The sequence below is a fragment of the Schistocerca gregaria genome, chromosome 3 (genome assembly GCF_023897955.1).
Source record: "Schistocerca gregaria isolate iqSchGreg1 chromosome 3, iqSchGreg1.2, whole genome shotgun sequence".
Taxonomy (NCBI): Eukaryota; Metazoa; Arthropoda; class Insecta; order Orthoptera; family Acrididae; genus Schistocerca; species Schistocerca gregaria.
This window is the reverse complement of record NC_064922.1, coordinates 420,865,261-420,882,022: the sequence shown is the minus strand read 5'-3', so window position 1 is coordinate 420,882,022 and position 16,762 is coordinate 420,865,261. Positions and strand designations below refer to the sequence as shown.

The 16,762-nt window shown below is 35.8% G+C and overlaps 1 protein-coding gene across 1 annotated transcript in view; it reads right to left on the bottom strand.

Annotated features, from left to right (window-relative positions):
- Positions 1-4,587: 4,587 nt before the first annotated feature.
- LOC126354681 (28S rRNA (cytosine-C(5))-methyltransferase) overlaps positions 4,588-16,762 on the bottom strand; it is a 79,433-nt gene continuing 67,258 nt past the window's right edge. The window contains exon 6 of the mRNA XM_050004484.1: positions 4,588-6,561. Within this exon, the coding sequence (XP_049860441.1) occupies positions 5,177-6,561 (1,385 nt within the window). The 3' untranslated portion in view covers positions 4,588-5,176. The remainder of the gene's footprint in view (positions 6,562-16,762) is intronic.

Genomic DNA, 16,762 nt, shown 5'->3' with positions numbered 1-16,762 from the left:
AGTTCTGACTGGTGAATTTATTTCATTAAACTTCCTCAACATACTGGTTGCTATAACACAGTACAAACTAAATGACAGTCGCTGTTCATTTGTACTGGCAGAAACAAATGAATTGATGACAACTTCCCTGAAGCAGATAATGTCTCAATAAGTGTTTATCTATTCTTGCATGACTGAGAGAAAACTTACATATGCGAATTACTTTTTGTAATCTCTCATCAGTACTAAGCTATGCTATATAGTTCTTCTGTTTGGTAATTTACAGTAAATCTAAAAAACCTTGTACATAATTATGACATCAGCGTCTAGAGGTAACAGATGTGTTAACTTCAACCCGATTGTACACAGTACTGCTACCTGTAATCACTTTCAAACAAACTTCTTTGCAAAAAGATGGTTTTATACCTCTAAGAAAATTGTTTTTTTTTTTTTTGCCATGGTAGATTAATATTCTTATATAATTTTAATAAAAACTTACTAAAAAATGTATCATCTCTATGGTAAGCAGACTAACAAATTTTATCAATAGGTAAATAAAATTTCATTGCTATAGTATGTTTCTATTATGGTTTTGCAATAAGTTTAAAGAGAAAAAGGACAGAAGACAGAAACATTGATAGAGAGGACCCACATAAAAATAATGATGAGCAAGCTTAAATGGTAGAAAACGAGAAAGACGTGGGTTTCGCAGCCAGAGATTCTCAACCCAGGAAACTCTCTCAAAGTTTCCCCACAACACGATAGCCAATTACTTTTCAATAACATCTCCAAAGTGCACCAAAAAGCTACTTATTGCTATTCTGTAATAGAAATATTTGTTTTACTGATTTGGAGATGGACCATGATGCCAATTTTGGAGATGTTCCCTACAAATGTAAGGCTTCTAGCTGCTTTCCCTTCCACTGACATTACTCAAAATCAAGCGAATGGCTACAGAAATTAAACACCAATTTTGTAATCACGTCATGTTGAGTTTTTTCTGTTTGTTACGGTTGGTGTCTCGCATTTACCAACATTTAATGCTCCATGCAAATACCTTGATCCCTCACACATAGCAATTTACATTGGTGTCAGAAAATCCAAGAGATATGGATACAAATTCTGGTAAAACTACACAGAAAAGTTATCAGGTGCACTGCAAGTTTGTAACTACGACATTTCTGCAGAAATACATTCAAAGAACTAAAACATAGGGGTACTATAACACAAGATGTTTTATTTTACTGCTAAACATTGATCAACTTTCAAAAAGCACAGAGAGGACATCATTATTCAGTCATGAATAAATGGGTTATTTATAATATTACCTTGCCCAAACAGAATTTAAAAAAGAAATTTAATCTGGTCACTAAACTTCCAAAAATAAAATGTAATTGTTTTTTAAGATGTCCATTCACAGTCTGACTTGCTAGGTGACCAGCTCGCCGACGATAGCCACAAACCAACTAACTGTCTGTGGAGGCTGGTAAGCATGTGGTGGACCCTACCTGCTTGCACTGACAGAATGTGGGCTGGCAGGCAACAATTTGGTCAAGCAGGCAGAGAATTTGCAGTGGAAACAAGGCACTTGAACAATGGACCTAGTCACCCAAATGCGGGCAAGAGGGTCGGGACTGACCCGCTCAGCAAGCAGGATGGTGGATCAGTTAGCTTGGGTACGGTCAGCTTTAATAAATCAAAGGGAGTTTCCCTAGTCATCATTTTTATTTCTTTTCACCAAGAATATTTATGCTATTTTGTTATCTTGAATGTGTGTGTGCAATAATAACACTATGCCGAGGGATCAGGAAATATATTAGCAGTCTTGAGAACCCAAAAATGTACTCAAACTGTTCATTTTTCGATTTCCATAAACTGTCCCCCTTTGTTTCCATTATGACTTATAAGCCTACCTTGTCAAGTTCAATATCAAGGCAAAGTATGACACAAAGACAAATAAAAAATTGCAAAATGGGAAGATGGTGCCATTGGCATTCCATCTTTCAGGGGACTTTGAAAATTAACTAAACACAAATTTAACAATACCACAAAAGATGAGACTAATTTTTTCTTCTTCCTGACTAGAATTAACTTTTTCTAAAGGTGCGATTCCGAACACGACCGCAGACTGCACCGACCGGCTGCAGGCAGCACCACTGTTTGCCATTGTTTGCAATGTGAGGCGTGCTGAACGCGGCGGCAGCATCGTCTGTCGCCGTATACCTACTTCGGTGGCACACCGCACATCTGGTCAGGGACCAGTAGTGCCACTGCCTCCGAACTGCATAGTGACCGGAGACTGCTTTTACTGGCTGAACATCCCCAACTCAGTGAAAATGAGTTTCTCGGACTCCGATGAAGAAAAGTTAATTAACAGTGTGGCAAAATATTCTGTAATTTATGATGCAGGGCATGAAGAATACAAAAATGTTTTAGTGAAAGATAACGTCTGGAAAGCCATAGCACAAGAGTTAAATAAAACAAGTACATTCATTCAACCAATTATTTACTAACAAATAGAACCGTGTGTGCACTAACAATTATTATGTAAACACGTTAAAAAGGCAAATGTATATATGTTTTCTCTTACATAAATCATTATTTACAATCCATTGTTATTCACAACCCATCGTTAACTGCTGCCTCTTGCCACGCCACAGAACCATATTTACTGGAGAAAAAATCTTTAAGTTTGTCTCTAATTTCAAAATCACTGCTGTTTAGAAATCCTCCAAAACAAGAAAAGCTATGCATGTTGTTTTGGATGGTTGCTTCGTTAAAACTATAGCTATAAAATGGAATACCATTTTCTTCAAGATAACCGTCTCGTAGCAAATTGTGTAAACAACATGCCAATGCAAACATTTTGGTGGAGGTATATTGAACTCCTTTGCGGCTATTTTCTTGTCCGTAGCCGATTTCTGAAATATACCATTATCACACTCTTTTCCATAAGCACTGACATCAATGTTAATGAATTTACAATTGGTGTCCACAATAGCCAGCAGAACAATTGAAAAAAATTCTTTGTAATTAAAAACCAGAGATCCACTTTTCTCTGGTGCCCTTATGCTAACATGTTTTCCACCTATAGCGCCTACACAATTAGGTATATTGCATTTAAGCCAAAATTATTCTTCAATACGTCTGAAATCTGATTCAGTAGAAGGTGGCATCAACATGGGCAGCAGCCTTATTCTTAACATCTTCAAAACATTTTTAACAACTCTTGATATGTAAGACGGTGATATACGATACGCAAATGATAAAGACCGGTAACTTTCGCCTGTGGCAAAGAATCTGAAACAAACGAAAACATACAGCTAATATAATTTCCATTTACAGGTGATGACTGTAAGAAGAAGTGGAAATTTTTAAGGGACGGTTACCAGAGGTTCAAGAAGAAAAGCAAATTAGGAACGGGCTCTGCTGCCTCAAAAAATTCAAAAACAAAAAGACACGAACAGCTATCGTTCCTTGACAGTGTGGCACAACTCAGATCTGGAGGATCAAATATTACATTGACATCATCACAGACAACAATAAAAGAAAGCCAAGAAGACAGTGGAGACCGAACTTGTCAACTGGACCTTTCGGTATCACAGGAAGAAGATACAGCAGAAAAACATACAACAGGAAATAGTGGTGAAAGATCTGTGGTAACAAACGATGAACGTTATGTGTCAGCACAGAAAAGAAATCGCAGTAAAGTTCGTAGTAATGATGATACAATATTAAAAATGTGGAAAGAACGGGATGAAATTAGGCAAAATTTACTAAAAATGTTTATGGAACACAAAGATGATGATATTGACTTATTTTTCCATCACATCAGCACAGTTGTAAGGAGTTTACCTCCAGTTTATAAGGCAGAAGCCAAAAGAAAAATTAGTATGATCATTTCTGATTATGAAATAATGGCTGCACAATGCAACACACATCAGCCAAGTGCTAACAGCAGCCCTTCAACTTCCACAACTCTCCCACAAAGTCTTGGAACTGCAGCACAATCTAATACTGTAGAACATTTTGTGGACTTACGCCAGCGTCAAACATAACTTTTCTTCTGCACTTATTGCGTTCTTAGGCACTGTGGAATTAGGTCATCTTTAATAAAACTGAGCACGAAATTAAACTGTCTTTTATTTAAACGACAGTAGCTCCTGAAGATATTTTAATCATCTAACAAATGTCTTTTTATCAGTGCGGTGTAACTACCTTCTGCAGTTCTACTTTTATATAAAGGCATTACCAGCTTTCGTCTTTTCCTGGAATGCAACAATAAAGTGTCATTGTCTTCCTCTTCCAACAACAGTGCAATAACAGCGGTGGTGTTAACAGACATCTCGCCCTCGCGCAGTTGTTCCCGGCAACTGCATAGCTTGTCTGTCGCAGCGTTCCACAATGCACCGAATGCAGGCAGCAGCGTTGCAATCTGTCTTCTGCAGTCGCGGTCGGTCGCTGTCGCCGTGTTCGGAATCGCACCTTAATGCACTTGTGCATTATCTGTCTGGTTTATGCTTAAAACTTACAGAGGTAAAGAAATGCATGTGGCTGTAAAACAATCAAACAAATGACATGTATCACATTGAAAATAATAAAGTAATGCAAATAAGAAATACAGTTTTATTAAAATCAGACATCAAAATAGTCTGTAAGAAACAAATACAAGTTCCAAATACAGCATACCGATCAGTTTGGTGAAACCCATTTAACATTTTTATTCACAAAGATGGAAACAATTCTTGTTCATGTCTAGTCATTATATGTGTGACTGTCTAGAAAATGGAGACACAGAAGGGACATTCTTCATTCTTGACTGGTATGGCACAATTTGATTCTACAACATGTGTATTTTGGTTTTTTCTTTGCAATGCACTTCTCAAAGCTGTGCTCTTCTAGGGTATACAACACACTAGTCTGGTGTATATTACTAGCCTAAAGACATTTTTGTTGATGACATGCCTTTATTTCCATTTCATATTACATTTAAGGAGGACAATTGTTCTTATATTGTGTCATGGAATTCCTGTTGAACTGTACGTACCCAATACCAGCACATTTACCAAACACAGCAGTCTTCGACATGGGTACACACAAAATCATATTACCATTCCAGGATACCTAGGGAAATAACACTGATCAATAATATCAGCATTAAATTCCATGCGAGAACCTCAGTTCATTTTCGAATATGCTACCTATCACATTTTTCCTCTTTCTTCCTTTTTTTCTTTTTTGAATGATTTGTTTCTTCCAGATTATAACTAAATTTATTGGGTGGATTGTCATAATTATCACTGATAACATTATTCAGATCAGTTCTTGTCACACTGCTTAAAATGTTTACACTGCCACTATCATCATCATAATGAGATGGTCTTTTCTTTTTGAGGCTGTGTCTTTTATTCAGCATATTGCTGTCTTCAGATTCTTGTACATCACCAAGTTCATTGGATTTTTCTACCAATTTCTTCTTTTTCTTTTTCATATTAACTACTTCTTTTGGAATATCAAGTCTTAAACTATGTTTGTCGAGAGTAGAACTGTGACTTTCTGATTTATCTATTCTTCCCCTAAAAATAAATTCACTAGTAGCTTTTTGTTTCTTTTGTTTGTGGTTCACTGATACTGTATCATAATCATCACTTACTTCATATTTTGATTTTGTTCTGTTTCCAGTCTCTACAATCCAATTTTTGGGTGAAGTGTTGGACTCAATGTGAGAAATTTTTTCAGATATTATATTAACAGTTGGAGTGTCACCAAGGAGAGAGTCAGAAGTAGTCTCCTGTGGACTATTTGTATGATCACACACACTCTTTCTTTTTTTTAGTTTTTCTGCTTTTAAGTTTTGACTAAATTTTGGAGGTCTGGTCTCATGACAGAGATTCTCTGTGCGATTGTGTACTACAGAATCCTCCTTTTGAAAATTTTCTGTCTGATATGTCTTTCCACTGGTAGTAGCTGCCCTTGTAAGTCCATCGAGCTCATCCTCTATAGTTTCTTCGAGAGCAGTGGTATTTCCATCATATATCTTTAATTTACTTTTCTTTCTGCGATTCTTGACAAGCTTTAATTTCCTATCATCGTCCTTCAAAATATCATGCGAAGGAGCAATTTCTGTGTGTGCCGTACCAGTTTCTGGTATTTTTAAGCTGGTTTCTTCAGGTTTTTCTGAGTTCCCAGTATATTTGTCAGTACATTTTTCTTCTTCGCATGAACCATTATGCCTTTCGAATACTGCAATAAAGAAGCCATTGGTTAAATCCTCCTCTGGTCTTGAATACAGGCAATATTTACCACCTACATAACATTTATTACCACGGTTTTTCCATGTGTCAGGCAAAATTTTCTTAACAAGCTTAAACTCTGGTGGGTCAGGGAAATATGATATAACTTTCTGCACAACTTCTTCATTTTCTTCAACATTCAATGAGCATGTAGAATAAATTACTTTTTTTGCAAGTGGGAACTCTGTAAGAGCATGGTGCAATAGTTTAATCTGAAAGCCACCCAGCTTGTAAAGACGAGATGGATCACTGCTCCTTTCTGGTTCCAACTCGATTCTGTCCACAATACCTACAAAGAAACAAATTATAAAATAGTGTTAATAAAGAAATAATTTCTTTAGGAGTTCAATGCATACGGATTACCCAATGATTTTAAATAGCCTTAAATATTTATGATTCTTTAAAATCATATTCTTTTTGCTGTTTTTTTTTTTCACTCACATTGAAGCATAGATACAGAGTAAAATATGTTAATGTCAAACAGATAGATGAAATGTCTGAAACTGATAAAAATGTTGACATTGACTTCAAGTGAATGAAGGTAACATTTACAATTCAAAATATGTCTATAAAGTTTCACTGTGACCATATCATTCATTTCACATGAGAATAAGAAATTTAGAGAATCAGCTGACTGCCAAACGAGTCTACTGCCGCCAACATACATTGCGCATAAGGGCCGCAAAGATAAGATATGAGGCATTAGGGCTTATACGGAGGCATATAGATAGTCATTTTTTCCTCGCTCTATTTGCGAGTGGAACAGGAAAGGAAACGACTAGTAGTGGTGCAGGTTACCATCTGTCATGCACCATATGGTGGCTTGCAGAGTATCGATGTAGATGTAGAGTAAGCAAATGGAAGTTGCATTGTTAATTTATATATAGACGAAGGACAAAAGAAAAAAAAATGGACCGCTGACTTGGAGGGGTGGGGGATATGAGTCTTCTTCCACATCTGCAGCAATTATTGCCATACAGTGAAAGAAGCATGTAAGAGAGGACCAAATGCACCAAGGATAAAAGAATAGCTTATGTTATAGAACATACAAACAGAAAGGACAGTACATGGACCTAACAGCACCTCTCTGAATTTTCTTTTCTTTCTTCCACATTCCAACTTCAAACACAGGATCAATACTGGTCACATTAGCATCTGATATGTTGTTTCCTTTAGCGACATGTCAAACTTTTGGAGATGTTCCCTACAAATGTAAGACTTTTAGCTGCTTTCCCTGCTACTGATATTACTCAAAATCAAGTGACAGGCTACAGAAATTAAACACATATTTTGTAATCATGTCATGTTGAGTTTTTTCAGTTTGTTACGGTTTTACCAATCTTTAAGGCTTCATGCAGTACACCATGTGACAACACAGTTTTTGTTGTCTGCATTTATTTATTTAATTTTCCAAAAAACTTCACTGTAGATAACTGCACCATCACAATCTGAGTGTGTTGTTAACCCTATGTCACAAATAATAATTTATATATACTGAGAACAACAGTAATCCTATTAAATTTTCCTGGAGCATATGTGATGTTACTTTTGTTTCTGTTGAATATTTGCCATTCAATATAATATACTGATTTCTACTAGCAAAAAATTGTTCAAGGCTTTCACTTATTTGCAAAGATACACTGTATAACCTTGTTTATCAATCAATTATGTGATGAGGTGCTGAGTGTGTTTCAGAAATCTAGGAAGGTGGTTCTATCTAGTGATCTGTACCTATTGTATGCTACATTAGATTAGATTAGATTAGTTTAACTTGATTCAGTTTTCATACCACAGACCCAAAAATGAGAGGGTGTGGAATAATTCAAAGTATAAAATATAAAGCAAAAACATCTGAATATAATATTCACTACCCTGATAATCTGTCAGGAGATGGTGAAAATAGGTGAGTACATTACAGTCAACTGGAATTGATAATATTCACAGAATTAATACACTGTCAGAATGAAACATAGTTATGCACTTTTAATAAGTTTATCACACACAAAATACCTAATCTGGACTGTTGTGACCAAGTGCTGTCAAAATTGAAATCTATCAGACATTTTTACTTAAGCTGGTCTAACAGTCCCTGTTAAGATATTCATCTACTGAGTACAAGGAGTTGTGTATAAAAAAGTCTTCCAAATTATGTTTAAACTGTTTAATAGTTGCTGGCAATTTATCGAAAGTGTGTGTACCTGAATACTGGACCCATTTTTGGACGAAGGTAAGTGATTTTTGTTCTTAATTTAGATTGTTCTTATTCCTAGTACTAATATTATGTTATGAGCTATTGGTTGGAAATAGAGATATATACTTGCAACAAATTTCATTGCGGAATAAATAAACTGAGAAGCAGTGGTTAGAACCAGAGTTCCTTGAATAGGTGTCTACACATTATGTTCTTGTATTTACACCACAAATGAGTCTTATTACATGCTTTTGTATGCTAAAAACTTTTGCTCAGTTTGACAAGTTAGCCCAGAATATGATCCTTATGATATAATACAATGAAAGTGTGTAAGTTTCTTTATATTTATAGCTCCTACATCTGTCATCATTCTCACTGCAAATACAGACTTGTTTAGTTGCTTCAGCAATTCTGTGATATGATCTTCCCAACTAGATTTATTTTTATTGAGTAGTAACCCCAGAAATTTAACACTGTCAACCTCTTTGATTTACATGTCTTCATATGTTATACACATGCTGGAAGGAAATCTCTTATAGGCTTTGAACTGCATATAGTCAGTCTTTTCAAAGTTTAATGACAGTGAATAAGCTTTAAATCATTTATTTAAAGTCAGTGAAAATTTAAGTAACAATCATTTCTAAATGTACATGACTTGATAGTTATTGCAGTGTTTGTACCACCTGATAACAAAACAAACTTGGCATCTGGCAATATAACAGACGAGTGGTCATTAATGTGCACAAGAAAAAGCTAGAGACCCAAGATGTAACCTCAAGGAACACCGCACGAAATTAATTCCCAATCAGACGAAGACTGATTGCTTGCTGCACAGATATTTCACAACAACCACCACCACCACCTTTATTTCCTGTTAGTTAGGTAAGAATCGAACCATTTCACAGCACTGCCAGTGAAACCATAATATTTTGATTTACTGAAGAGACTGCTGTGATTCACACTGTCAAAGGTTTCTGACAGGTCACGGAAAATGCCACTAGCTTCTAGTTTGTTATTTAGTGAATTAAGTACATTCTCATTGTACGTGTAAAAAGCTGTCCTGTATCGGAAACCGTAACAAACATGAACTGTGAAATGGAGAATGTATCATTTGCAGTCAAGTGCCTAAGGAGATGCTTGAACACAACCTTTTCAAATATTTTTGGAAAAAATCCAGTAAAAGTGAAACTGGTCGATAGTTTGATGGTATCTCTTTACCTCGCTTCTTGTAAAGAGGCTTAACTTCAGCATATTTTAGCCAGTCTGGAAATGTTCCGCTAATAAGAGATTGATTATAGAAATAACTTCAGATAGAATTCAACTCACATAAGCACTTTTTGATTAACTTCATGATACGTTATCATAATCACCAGGACAGTTAGATTTTAAAGATTTTATGATGCATGTTACTTCTTTGGGAGACATGAGTGTGACTTCCATTTGACTGGAGTTACTTGTTTTTGAGTGGTGTTGGATATTCCATTGCACTGTTTACTGAACCTAATAACCCCAAGCTGTCAGTAACACAAACACAGCAATTATTTAAGAGGTTTGAAACACTACATGCACTTGTTACCAATGACTCATTTATTTTTAGAGCCCACCTGTCTCTGTCTTCATTATCTCCCATACAGTTTTTATTTTGTTGCCTGATATAATTATCTTTTTCTCATAATAAAGATGCTTGCATTTCCGGATCACATGCTTCAATATTTTGCAGTATTCCACACAATGTTTTACAATGCTAACATCAGATAATAAGTACATTCTTCTTTTTGTCCCACATATCTTTATTCCTTGTTTAATACATGGTTTATTTTTTTTACTTCTGTTTGACTTGAGTTACCTTTAGGGGAAAACAATTTTCAAAAGTGGAAGTAACTTTATTAATGAATGCTCTGCATTTTCTGTTTTAGTCAGAAGTATCTATCCAGTCCACGCCTTTGAGCAATCTCTTAAAATTCTCAATTTTTGACTGATTTATTACCCTTCTGTGCTCAGATTTAATAGATTATTTATCCTCACAAGTTTCAACATTTAACAAAAGATGCTGCATGTCATGATCAGGTAGTCCATTTGCTATTGGTTTTGTGATATGACATTTTTCCATTATGAAATACTACTTCTGTTGCACAAGTTTCTAAGTGCTGCTCTGAGCAAAATTTATTAATATCAATATTCTTGAAGTCAAAACAGTTTCTGACAAATGTGGCAGCTCCTCCTTCCTCCACATTTTCTCTGCAGAAGTAAGAAGCTAACTTGCATCCTGCAACATTTAACACATGATGTTTAGAGAGGCAGATTATATCAACTGGTTTGCTCAATTCTAATTCTTCCGCACACATAAGCAACTCATTAAGCTTACCCCTTAATCTTCGGATACTCTGATGCAATAAGGATAAATAATTTTCTGTACTGTCTGGATTACAATTGGATAAATCTAATTTTTCTGTCAATTTTTGAATACCTCCAGTTTCAATAAGGGGCTGTTTGCATGAATTGTGTACATTAAAATTTGCTTTCTGGCTGCCTGTTTTATCAATGTGAATGAAGAGCAGCAATTTTCTCCTCGTCCTGCTATCTTCCTATCTCTACACCAGATTGTACACAACCAATGAGATTTGTTTATTTCCCCAATTCCCACACCACTACAGTCATCCATATGAAAGAAACTGTAACAACCCTCACGTCATATCCAAGAACTATCGATCCTATGGCAAGTAATACATTTCTCACTCATGGCAAACAAATTTTACCTTTAGTCTAAATTAACCAAGAATAAATTCCTAGACTATTCAATTAATATATAAAATTTCTAAGAAAGTATAGGCCTAAAGTTTGGATACTAATTCAAAATTTCCAGAGAAATAGAAACTACATAACTACACAAAAGTAAACAATGAGCTGAGCCTACACTATATGCAATTTTCACTTATTTCCAAACTTTTCAAAAAATGGCTCTGAGCACTATGGGACTTAACTGCTGAAGTCATAAGTCCCCTAGAACTCAGAACTACTTAAACCTAACTAACCTAAGGACATCACACACATCCATGCCCGAGATCCAAACTTTGCACTGCAGCTACTTACTAGGGAATGAAATGGATAGTGTGTAAGACTAAACTAACAACACAAACTGTATTTTACTGAAATAATCACATAACTTACAGTATATGATAATGTAAACAAACCTAGTCCAACATTCGCACCTATGAAATGTTTTCTTTTTCTGAAAAATACGCAAACAAATGTGGAACCTTCAATTGATGGCTTACAATAGATATTAATTTACTTATTTATGATACACTATTGCCTTAATTAATTGCTATTACACAATTAAACAGTTTTCTTTATGTGAGGTCTGAATTGATATTGTGTGTGAAACAAGCAAGTTGTGTTTAACATGAATGATTACTGCTGAACCTGTGCTGATTCTTGGAGATATGCTTTTGTCCTCCAATATCCTCAGAATGTCCAAATTTATAATTTGCTCTTTGAATCTACAACAGAAGGATACCAAGTGTATTGGTCTGCAGTACAGTACATCCATTCTTTTATCTTGTTCTATAAACAGAACTCTTTGCCAATTTCATTCCTATAACAAGTAGCAGCTTAGTTCGCATTTCTAAATATTTCCACTGCATGCTCTAACACATCTACATCTACCTCAACATTCCCACTCTTCAAAATCTATGACCATATGTGCCACCCTTCTTTAACTTTAACTCTGGTTTATAGTGATGAACCCACAACTCATTTTCTTTGATTATTTTGTTGAAGATGGTTAGTCTAAACTGCTGAGAATCTGCAGAATACTGATGTCACCCTTTTGGGAGCATTCATAACCATGTGACCCACACTTGACAAAACTACAGATAGAACCAACAACTGAAAATAACTATTACTTGCACCCTGGGGAGAATTTTGGCTTGGTCACAATACATTAATGGTTTTCTTTTTCTGTTGCTAAAATGCAGACATTATAATGTGCCAGTCAGCTGCGAGTGTAAACAAACTAGAATTATGACTGCCAGAGGGGAGAGGAGTGGTGCAGGGAAAAAATTCCTGCCTCCCCATCTCAGCATTTTTATGAAAGCAGAACAGACATATGGTCACAGGGATTATCAATTATCTGGTGTTGTGATGGTAATAATTAAACTCCTTGATGAACTAACTTCAAAATAAGAAAAGAAAACAAAGACCAAGGCACAACACAAAGCAATCACTAATGGCTACTGTGCAATTATATGTTGAGTTATGCATGATGAAACAAGACATTTCAGGTCCAACCTCTACTGCTATTTGACCTGCTGTTCAAAACACCTGATTCCGAAAACTGTCATCTTAATGTGTCCGTATTATTACAATTTTTGAATTTTAAATAGTAAAAAAAATGTACACTTTTCTTTGTTCTAAGATTCTAGGTCCCACAACTGAGTACTATGTTGCATTATGTGGCATGTATTTTATACAGACAATTCAACCACTCATGATTGCATGGTGCCTGAGCACACAGCTCACTGATGCCTTGTGTTCATGTACCTTTCAGTTTGCAAACACATTCTTACACAAATTATCTTTTCAAATTGAGCTTCACCAGATAATGTACAATACCAGTAACTGAAAACTAATTTCACAATGAAATGACGTCTATTGAATAATTTTGGGTTTTTACATTTTGAAACATATTTTGTTCCTATATTCACATTTATTGCAAAATGTGAATTTTCTCAGGTCCCTAGTCACAGAGAAAGTCTGGATAATTTTTGACTTACTCTCATATTAAGATTCATTGACACTGAGGATTTACAATACAGGATGAAAAATATGAGGTTTCACAACAAACAAAAAAGGCTACTTGCATTCCAAAGAAGTTGTTTGTCACTGAGTTAATGCAAAATTCTTTTTTAATTTTGAACAGTGTTGTTACAATGTGACAATCTTCAGTTGGCTCTCAATAAATTTCGTGGCTGCGGTCAATAAGTTTACTACAGATTATTTCTTGAGCTACATCTGAAAATGTGGATTCTTCATGGTTCTGGCTCAAAAGAGTTGAGAGTGATAATGTAATTAGTGTGTTTACTGAATATGTTCAATTAGTGGTGGCTGTCTACAAAGTAGAATCCATATCACTGCTGTTAAAACTTTTTTGTGTGTTGTTTTCTGAGAGCTTACACAGAACCTCGGGCAGTTTTCACTTCCAGAGAAGAACAACAAAATGCCAACTCCTATGTAGCTGATCAATTTTGAAGAAAATTGTCACATCATAAAGTAAAAACAACAACACAGATAAGTAGTAATGCACTAACATGAACAGTTCCTCTTTAGTGTTAAATCTCAATAAGTTGACTTGTTTGTTCTCATTAACACAAATTAAATGAAGAGTTTAGAACAGACAGTGTGAGGAAATAACACCTACAATTTAATGATCACTTCTAAAGCCTGCATTACAGTAAAAACAAATGAGTGTGTGTGCCATCATCCAGAGAGCATTTAGGTACTACACAAGTGTGTTAAATGGTCAACAGATGTGCAGAGTTTATAATGGTCTTTGAATGTACTGGCTCCTTTATATATAAATACATTACTCAAATGCAATTTAAGTGACATTTCATTCATCTGTTCACAAGCAACAAGGGTTTAAGTAAATAATGGAATGGCTACATACAAGAAATAAACCCACAACTCATGCAAGAAAGAGTGCTAATAAATTTGGTAGTGCATATTTCTGTTTATGTGCTGAAATTAGCTTATGTATCCATAAATACAAGATACAACAACCATCAGAGGCATTGAGTTGTTGCCAGGTACATGAACTAGACTGAAAATTATGCTAACTTTCAAATAATTCTACCTCGAGGAAGAGTACATAGTGTGCCATCCCCCTCCCCCAACACACACCTGTATGACTACCTTATGCCACCTGCAGTTCTGAAGGTTGATTGGGGTGGTGGGGAAGGGTGGCTGACTGCTAAGAGGAAGGCAGTGAGTGCACAAGATAGGAACACAGGAGGGGGAAGTAGCAGGTGCATAGAATAGGAATGCAACACAAGCACCAGTACCAGTGAGTTGGTATAGCACATGACGACGTGGAGGAGTCGACTTGAAGCGGATGGCAGAGCAGAGAAACTGGAGACCGTGGGGAAGAAGATGTAGGTCCAGTACGAATCAAGTTAGATCCTGTGTCAGGTTGAAGGATGGTGGTGGTGGGGGTGGGGGTGGTGGGGGCAGGGGTGGTGGGGGTAGGGGTGGGTATGGGTATGGATATGGGGCCTAAGAGAGATTGAGGCCAGCAGGATTACAGTAATGGAAAATGCCTTACAGAGGTAGCTTCTACCTATGAAGTTTAAACAAGCTGTTTCTGCTCACAATCTTTCCTGTAACTTCCAAAGCAGTATTCTGCTCAGTTAAACATATCATTCTTTATGTAATCTGACAATGCTGATTTCAGACTGAAAGGAGTTATGCAATAAAGACAAACTAGTCTGAAAAACAGAGACATAAACTCACAAAATTCAAAACATTTAACAGGAAAACAGCAACATATGTCACTTAGGAATGAAACAAATAGGAAGAGAAGGAAAGTCAAAGCAAAACAGCTACAGGAAAATTTCAAATAAATCGAAAATAAAATGGTCCTAAGAAAAGCTTGTTCAGCATATAGGAAAGTCAAAACAAGTTTTTGCGAAATTACAGGGCGTATAACTGGACAAGAAAAAAAAATTCTGGATATTTCTCAGTTACAAATTCACTTTTTCCTTGGCGAAAATATGCTTTTTTTATGTTAAGTGACAATATATTTTCTCTCAGAGCTGTAATTAACTTATCAATTCTTTGAATGGTAAATGTTTTTCACAATAGCACAGAACTTCCCTGCACTTTTGGAAATGAAATCCAGCAAACACAAAGGGTTTTGAAAAGATATTTTGATGCACGGCCACATGTACATTGAGTATTTTCATATTACAAAATTATATATATATACAAATTCCGCCAAGTACAGCACTGTAGCTTCTGAAGTACTGAAATTGAGATCGTGCTGCATGATGCACTTTTGCCAGCCGATTATAGTTCATGTCATGTGATGTCACCAGCCAATGACAGCATATATTCAGAGCATAGGACGTATGATCTCTAGGTCGTACACTTTTAGTTGGCCCTCTTCATGATCAGTGGAAATTGCCTGTCTTTGTACCACTCTGAAATACTTTCACTCATTGTCAACCTTAGCTACGTAAAAATATTGTGCTCCTTAACAATAAGTAGCCACTGTGAGTAGTCTTCAGCTAAGTGCACTGCTATGTGTAGTGACTGTTAATATTATTTACAAAAGTAAGTGAGGAGGCTGTACCTGGACCTTCTATGACTTGTCATATACTTCTGTGTCACTTTTGTGACAGATTAATCCATTACATGTTCGTTTCTTTTATATCCTATAAGCTGGCTGCTTTGGGAAAAGCAGGTGAAGCTTGTCTCAGTAGCCAATGTGCTATGATCCAATCACAAGCTTCCGCTCCCAGCAGCCTCTGTTCCAGACCCAAGTAAAAGTGTGCAACCAGTCAATAGCAACATCATTCTTAAGTAGTGTGAACACACAATTAGGAAAATTTAATGGTTTAAATTAATATATGTACGGTATGGTTACAAGAAAAAGCTTAACTTTTGCACATAACATTGGTCATCAAACATTTCATTTCCCTGAGAGTGTTGCTAGGTGGGATCCTAATAGTAAAGCAGGATTAAAAATTTCAGTGCTGTGCACCGCACATTTCATGGGTTACCTGGATGAATACATGTTCCATCAAGCACCTCGACTTTTCCTCAGAAAAGCTGGTTATGTTTGAAATTGCTCAAGAACTCGCCTTACAATTTTTTTGAAGCCTAATTACACTATCTGTGATTGTTATTGCATAGTCTGTAATCTATGACAGAACTAAAATAAATATGAGAAACTAAGCTTGAAATGTGGTCATTTATTGTGTGTTATCCTTTAAGAAATATCAAACACAAATGTATCAGTAAAATTTTAAATAATGACATAATGGCTGGTCTTCTGGCTCTGAAATCATTCCGAGTCACTGGTCGTCAAAACGTTAAGTTTTGAATGAGCATAAAGTGCTCTGTGATTTAAGAACTTTATTGCACATACTGACACATGCCATAACTCACCTGCCACAGAAAGAAATTTACTTTTGAAAGTAATGCTTCTCAAACAACCATTCAACATATTTCCCTGCAATCTGCTAGAAATTTAAACAGTTGTGATGTTAGACTCATCAAAAGCAGTTTTATTATGAAG